The 8296-nt window shown below is 37.0% G+C and overlaps 1 protein-coding gene across 1 annotated transcript; it reads left to right on the top strand.

Annotated features, from left to right (window-relative positions):
• On the top strand, window positions 1–7081 carry LOC116850312 (transitional endoplasmic reticulum ATPase TER94). The gene is made up of 13 exons (XM_032828436.1): window positions 1–188; window positions 1241–1600; window positions 1759–1951; window positions 2033–2267; window positions 2394–2527; window positions 2607–2855; window positions 2956–3120; window positions 3204–3326; window positions 3410–3622; window positions 3715–4023; window positions 4141–4302; window positions 5776–5930; window positions 6093–7081. Exons 1-13 carry the CDS (start codon window positions 172–174, stop codon window positions 6181–6183), a joined length of 2406 nt encoding a protein of 801 aa, XP_032684327.1. The 5' UTR covers window positions 1–171; the 3' UTR covers window positions 6184–7081.
• Window positions 7082–8296: the final 1215 nt, after the last annotated feature.

An 8296-nucleotide genomic window follows, 5' to 3' on the forward strand; every position in this document is an offset into this window, starting at 1 on the left:
AAAGGAGTAGTGCGTGTCATACAGAGTTTCTTTTCGGATTGGCTGTACCGTGCCTGCGTCGTCGCTGGGGTCTGGTGTGTGTGGCGTGTGTGTGCGAGAGATATACCGGAACGAGAAGCGATCGTGTGTCCGTCGTGTGCATTCCCGCAACGAGAGCAATCGAGTCCGACGATGAGTGATCCAAAGAGGTAAGTGAAAAACTGAGATAAATCTACGAAATGGCCTACCTACGGTGACTTTCATGGCGTTTCGTCCTTGGGCGGCTCGCAATAACGCCGAGCGTGCTGATAAACGACGCGCGACAATAGTCGATTGCGACTCTCAATTTCACGATGTCATCATGTCGACGGGACGCGTTGTTTTCGAAAGATCCGTTCGTTTGATGATGCGTGCCGTATGCGATGTCGTGCAAGGAAATCCGCGGGATCTCTTGCTCGGTGATATCCTTCTCGTTGCGAGCTTGGCAGTTTGCATTGACGGGAATTACGCTTATCAATTTTCCTATGTCGCTCGATCATGGCCGTGTGATGAACTAAATACGACAAAGAAATATTAACGACATGTCAATTTCACCTTTTCTCGCGCAACATCCGACCATGACTATCGATTTCGCGCGATAATCTCCGTACGATGCGAATGTTATTCTTGTAATAATCTCACGTTTGTTATTTATAAACTTAAAAACATTAATTAATCGATTGTTTTGTATCTGTTCATAATCTGCTATCGTGTATCCGCATCTTGTTATTATAAGATCAAGAAGATTCCAGTAAGTATTGGAATCTATAAGCATAGATACACCTTAGATAGTAATATTAAAATAAATGCATAATTATATTACAATTATTCTACTATGTCATATATTTCATTACCTTTTCTGTAGGAATCATAGAGATAGAATTGTTTCATAGAAACTTAAAATTTCTTACAAAAACTTGGTTAGTTTTTATGTAACAAAACTAATTTAGAAATTTATGTATGATACATTAATTTTTTAAAACATGTTTTACCTAGAAATTGAAGTTCTATATATATATTGTAATAGTAATTTTTGTATTTTTAAGTATATATGTACACACACACATACAATATATATGTACATATATATGCTTTGACTGATGCCCAAATCAAGTTTATATCTTATTCTATATGAGATATACAATATAAAATAAAGAAGAAGATCAAAATAATACATGTTTATTAATGATTACTAAATGATAATTAATATTTAATATTTCAGTGGTGAAGATCTGGCAACTGCTATCCTTCGCAAGAAGGATAGGCCCAACAGACTATTGGTCGATGAAGCTGTCGCAGACGACAATTCTGTGGTGGCTCTTTCTCAAGCAAAGATGGACGAATTACAGCTGTTTCGTGGAGACACTGTATTGCTGAAGGGCAAAAGGCGTAAAGAGACAGTATGCATTGTCCTCTCCGATGACACTTGTCCAGATGAAAAGATTCGTATGAATCGTGTTGTTAGAAATAACTTGCGTGTACGTCTGAGTGATATAGTTTCTGTCCAAGCATGTCCAGAAGTGAAATACGGAAAGCGTATTCATGTGTTGCCCATGGATGATACAGTTGATGGTCTTACTGGGTAAATTTCCTAATAAATTGTTTAATTATATAATAGTTTAAATAACATTATAATTTTAACATATTTTAGAATAATCGAGATACTTTAAAATCAACATGTGATGCTAATTGTTACAAACAAGCAAATTACATGTGTGATATATGCTCTTCTTTTTGTAGAAATTTGTTTGAGGTATATTTAAAGCCATATTTCTTGGAAGCATACCGTCCGATTCATAAAGATGACAATTTCATCGTGCGAGGAGGAATGCGAGCTGTGGAATTCAAAGTAGTGGAGACTGACCCAGGGCCTTTCTGTATCGTGGCACCTGACACAGTGATACATTGCGAAGGCGATCCGATTAAACGAGAGGTAAGAACAAACATTGGTTTGCTCTTAGAATACTCTCGAAATCGACGCGGAAAATGAGAAATGCGCGTTATGATTTTGCAGGAAGAGGAAGAAGCTCTAAACGCCGTGGGTTACGACGATATTGGCGGTGTCCGTAAGCAACTAGCACAAATTAAAGAAATGGTGGAACTTCCTCTGCGACATCCGTCTCTGTTCAAAGCGATCGGTGTCAAACCACCGCGCGGCATATTGTTGTACGGGCCTCCAGGAACTGGAAAAACTCTTATTGCTCGTGCTGTAGCGAATGAAACCGGCGCATTTTTTTTCCTCATAAACGGTACTTTTTCCTACAAATGCTGTCTATTAACTTACTTTCAGAAAGATATAGAAAGATATAGATGAGAAATGTAGCGCGCATACAATTGAAAATGTCAAAAGCTACAAGAGATCTTGTCTCGTGCAGGTCCTGAAATTATGAGCAAGCTGGCCGGTGAATCTGAAAGTAATCTGCGGAAGGCGTTTGAGGAGGCCGAGAAAAATTCGCCGGCTATTATATTTATCGATGAACTTGATGCTATCGCACCAAAACGTGAGAAGGTTCGTAAAATTGTGCGAGTTACATACATACGATCGCATTACTTCGAAGTCATTTTTACCTTTATTTGCTTCGATTTAGACGCACGGTGAAGTCGAGAGACGTATAGTGTCGCAACTGTTAACATTGATGGACGGAATGAAACAGAGTTCCCATGTAATTGTAATGGCAGCTACTAATCGACCTAACAGCATTGACGGGGCGTTGCGTCGTTTCGGACGTTTCGATAGAGAGATTGATATCGGTATACCGGACGCTACTGGCCGGCTGGAAATTTTGCGAATTCACACGAAAAACATGAAGCTTGCCGATGACGTTGAATTGGAGGAGGTGAGCCATTCATATTCTCACATTGCCCCTAAGAGATAATAAAATCAAATAAGTTCTGTGTCGCGAAGTAGTACCATTAAAAACAACATTACTTTGTTAGATTGCAGCGGAAACTCACGGACACGTTGGCGCCGATTTAGCATCTTTGTGTTCCGAGGCGGCTTTACAACAGATTCGCGAGAAGATGGATCTTATTGATCTGGAAGACGATCATATAGACGCGGAAGTTCTGTCTTCGCTTGCTGTAACTATGGAGAACTTCAAGGTGAGTAGATTAGCTCGATTTTTAAGTTAATGTATATAATTTTGCATCGAACTTTCTTAATCGAACGTTTTCTCTTATGACAGTACGCGATGACGAAGAGCAGTCCGAGCGCTCTGCGCGAGACGATCGTGGAAGTACCAACAGTCACTTGGGACGATATCGGAGGCTTACACAACGTCAAAATGGAGTTGCAAGAATTGGTGCAGGTAAGGATAGGAGCAGCGGAATCTCTAGTTTGCGAGGTTGAAATATTGACGAGATACTTGATACTTTTCTCTTTGTTGTGCAGTATCCGGTTGAGCATCCAGATAAGTTCTTGAAATTCGGTATGCAACCGTCAAGAGGCGTATTGTTTTACGGACCACCCGGTTGTGGTAAGACACTATTGGCCAAAGCAATTGCCAACGAGTGTCAAGCGAATTTCATTTCTGTAAAGGGCCCCGAACTATTAACCATGTGGTTTGGAGAGTCGGAGGCCAACGTCAGAGACGTTTTCGACAAGGTAAACTCGCTCTCACACACACTCTTTCGTAGAAAATTACAAGTGAAAATTACTGCCATTTAATAATTACGATATGTTCCATCTTGTTCCAGGCAAGATCAGCAGCACCCTGCGTGTTATTCTTCGACGAGTTGGACTCCATCGCGAAGTCTCGAGGAGGTACCGTCGGCGACGCTGGCGGAGCGGCGGACCGTGTGATAAATCAGATATTGACAGAAATGGACGGTATGGGAGCGAAGAAGAATGTGTTCATCATAGGCGCAACCAATCGTCCCGACATCATCGATCCAGCCATTCTACGACCCGGTAGACTAGATCAACTGATTTACATACCGCTGCCAGATGAAAAATCCCGGGAAGCGATATTCCGCGCTAATCTCCGCAAATCACCAGTAGCTAAGGTAATCTCTTGTTAAGAGTGTATCTAAATTAGTTAAGAAGAAAAAGAGAAGGTTCTCAACGTTAAAACTTGTGTAATTATTATTCCGTTTTACTTAGAAGGATATTTCTCTTTCTAGGATGTAGACTTAAGCTATATAGCCAAAGTCACACATGGTTTCTCCGGCGCCGATCTAACGGAAATTTGTCAGCGTGCATGTAAACTTGCCATTAGACAGTGTATCGAAACGGAAATTCGTAGGGAAAAGGAACGAGCGAGTAATCCATCTGCATCCATGGACGTGAGTATCGTATATGAAATGTATACTTTTATCGAATTTATAGGACGTCACGACGCTGACTAATGCTTTCGCTCGCAATCGCGTATCTTACAAAGACGCTCGTTAACGTTTTCGTTGCGTCATTCGTGTGTGACTCACCTCTGAATCAATATTCAAGGAATATGCTCACGATATCGATGGTCAGTTGGCATATGATAATGGCAAGGCTGAGGGATTACTTGGGAGAGCTTTACTCATACTTCAGGGATACTTCATAACTTTATTTATTCATATTATATTTTTCACGACGCACTATACAAATACAATGTTTTCCGATAACGAGGAAAACAAGCTTCCCTACAAAGTCGCTCACGCAATAATATTTGCAGTTACCACGACAGTATTAATTGATGCATGTATACAGCTGACTAATAGAAAGAAAAAATGAATAAATTCGCGGATAAAAATGTGACTATCAAGATATATATGTATATATACACATATGTACATATATGTCTGTGTACATATACAGAGTGTCCCATTTTAAAAGATGTACTCTGATAATTCTTCAGCCAAACATATTCAGCAAAAATGTTTCAGACAAAGTTATATGGTTCGGTGGAGGACATAAGAAGATACCATTGGTTTGACCTTGCATGGCGCCGCCAAGCTCAGGTTGAAGTCAACTTTGCTTTTTTAAATAGAAACATATATTTTTTATTACGGAATTTTATTCTACGTAAAGAAACAAACTTTTGTTTGAAAACATTTTTTATACGACCTCTATTTTCTAAAATATTTACGGAAATATTTACAAAATTATTGATTTCAATAATTTTTTTACTTGAATTCTATCAACTTTACCGAAAAATAGCAAGAGATAAAAATTTCCTATTTTCTTCTCATAGAGCTCTGAAATTTTTTTTTAGAATTCTTTAATTAACTTTTTAGTACTGCATTTTCTTGCATTTTCTTGAAATATTAAAAGTAAAGTAGTAAAAGTTGAAATACTAAAAGTTAATTAAAAAATTTTGAAAAAATTCTTAGAGTTTTACGAGAAGAAAATAAACAATTTTTATCTCTTGCTATTTTTCGGTAAAGTTGATAGAATTTGAGTAAAAAATTATTGAAACCAATTATTTTGTAGATATTTCCGTAAATATCTTAGAAAATAGAGGTCGTATAAAAAATGTTTTCAAACAAAAGTTGTTTGTTTCTTTACGTAGAATAAAATTCCGTAATAAAAAATATATGTTTCTATTTAAAAAAGCAAAATTGACTTTAACCTGACCTTGGTGGCGCCACGCAAGGTCAAACCAATGGTACCTTCTTATGTCCTCCATCAAACTATATAACTTTTTTGCTGAATATGCTTGGCTGAAAAATTGTTAGGGTGCATCTTTTAAAATGGGACCCCTGTATACATATACTGTGTATTTATATACATATATAATTTCTCTAAGTTCTAAAATTTATATTTCTTGCTTATTCTAGATGGACGAAGATGATCCGGTACCCGAAATAACGCGAGCTCACTTTGAGGAGGCAATGAGGTTCGCGCGTCGTTCAGTATCCGATAACGACATTCGCAAATACGAGATGTTTGCGCAAACGCTTCAGCAGTCTCGAGGATTCGGGACTAATTTCAGGTACTGCTTTCTCTCGGACTCTGATACGCTTGCAACAATTGGGTTAACTTCACGGACACTGTCTCTCGCAACAGTGTTGCTCAAGATATAATATATAAGTACAGTTTCGATGAAGAGTGTTACGTTATATACGTTGTATATCATTGTGAAAACTGTTTGCAGATTTCCACAAAGTGGAGCAGGCGGTGCTCAGGATAGCACGCAAGGCGATCAAGCCTTTCAAGAGGATGGAGATGACGATCTCTATAGCTAAGTTCTCATTTCCTTGTGTGTCATTACAGTGAGCATACGACAAAAGGGCCTGTCTGTTACCACACAACATTTTGCACAGGAATTCATCTCTAAGTGGTACAAGAAAAGCATCGAGGGTTTTGAACAGATGAACAAAAGAATAAACGGAAATTTTATATAATAATACATACAACTTTTGTGTTTGTAGAGAGGGGAGGGCTTATGAACTTTAAAGGATTCGTATATATAGTTGATAATTATTCGAATATAAAATGTGTCGATTGGAACTACTTTTTGGTGTTAGAATTATTTCTGTATTTTCTCATCATTTTCATTTGAAAAACTTAAAATTCTCAATGAAACTGCGTCCCACCACAAATAAATTATTATCCTCTTTTTTTTTTTTCCCATGACTAAGCATGTATATTTAAATTATGTAATCGATGAAATTGTCTGTTATGTGCATCTCTTATCGGATATGTTAGTTTGTCTTTTTTATTTACAAGGGATATACATTCGTTATTGTGTACTGTGCGTATACTCTTATTTAATTTCTTGCAATTGTAGAAATCGTGAAACTACCGTTTATAAGCAATTAAAACCGAGTGGAAATATAATTACACTAGTGATTGGTAATTATACATTGTAGCAAGCAGATTATTATAAAGTGGCGAAATAACGCTCATTATGTGTGCGCACGTTATACAACGACGCACGTAATACTCGTTGCAATTTTTCTATGCAGTTCGACGTACGAGCTGTTATATTAAGTATTAAGTATGATGTAATAAGTATAGTGAAATTTCACGTGACGTATTAACAATTGCCCCATTTTGTCGTGAGCTTGGACCGGAATAGACCCTTTTGCTATATTATCACTGTACTCACTGGAAAAATACATTTTGTTGTTCACACTCGCAGATTGCAGTAATATAAAAGTTTACGCCATGCCGGTGAGACCGTCGCAATCGATAATGTATATCGACGATTTTACAAATGTCCCTTAAATAGTAAATTAACTAATATATGACCAACGAGCCTGTTTGAATCTCGTCATTCGATTCACACGCAGATTTATCCGATTACAACCGTTCGCAGTTTCATATACTTTGGGATTTATATAGAATATATAAAGGATAAATATCTTGAATAAGATTTTAGAATATATAATGTGATAAAAAAAACTAAATAGTTGAAAAGACTGTTGTGAAGACGAAAGTCCAACGCGAAAAGGAATGAATATTAAGAGTCCTATTGCAATTATTAACGTATGTATAATAATTAACACAATGACGAACGGACTTCTTCGACCGATGAATGAGTTGTATGATCTTCGTTGTCGTTCAAATTGTAATCTGTGAATTTTGATTATCCACAGTGGGATATCTAGAAACCGAATTGTTCTAGAAGTGGCACTTATAAGCAAAACTCAAGCGAGGCAAACTTATCAATAGTAAGTTCATCTAATATTCTATTTTTCTCAAAGTCATGATCGGGGTGGATAATTTGTGCTCGGAAACAACAGAGATTGGCGATGTGTTTCTGTAAATATCTTTGTAATTAAGCACGGATATTTTATTCTACATAAAAAGTATTGTAATTTTTATAGAACAGTTTGCAAATTGTGTCGCTACGTACGAGATTTTGGCGAACTTACTCCGCGAGCCTTAATGATTTCATTAAGATCGTTGACACCTTTGAAAGCTAAGTGCTTTTTATTGGGCTAAGTATCTCTTTATCTGATATAAAAGAGTAAATCTATCAAATGTAAAATCTACATATGGCATCGTGAAGAAAGACGTTTCACGTGGTCTCTATTTTCTCAGTTAAGAGATTTTGTTAAGTTTTTTAAAACCAAACTTTTAGTCTCTTTCTTATGATTGAGAAAATAAGATGAGAACTGCAGTAGGACACACTTGTTTGTCATTCCTCTTCGCGTTACGATAAAAAGAAATGTTCGTTCGATTTCCTCGCGAGACTGGAAAGTTTGCTAATAGATTTATTTAGTTGATCATATGACTGGCCACATTAACATAAACTCCAACAACGGAATACTTGAAAAGAGATAACAAATAAAGTTCAATGCGATGTTTATATATATATATATATATATATATATATATATATATATATAT

The sequence above is a fragment of the Odontomachus brunneus genome, unplaced genomic scaffold (genome assembly GCF_010583005.1).
Source record: "Odontomachus brunneus isolate Ranch 3 - 2012 unplaced genomic scaffold, Obru_v1 Obru_scaffold_142, whole genome shotgun sequence".
NCBI classification, from domain to species: Eukaryota; Metazoa; Arthropoda; class Insecta; order Hymenoptera; family Formicidae; genus Odontomachus; species Odontomachus brunneus.

Bases quoted from the DNA above. Each gene is read 5' to 3' on its own strand.
- LOC116850312 (XM_032828436.1), top strand. The intron at 1,601-1,758 runs GTAAATTTCCTA...TTCTTTTTGTAG, and splicing joins ACAGTTGATGGTCTTACTGG to AAATTTGTTTGAGGTATATT. The intron at 4,303-5,775 runs GTGAGTATCGTA...TGCTTATTCTAG, and splicing joins ATCCATCTGCATCCATGGAC to ATGGACGAAGATGATCCGGT.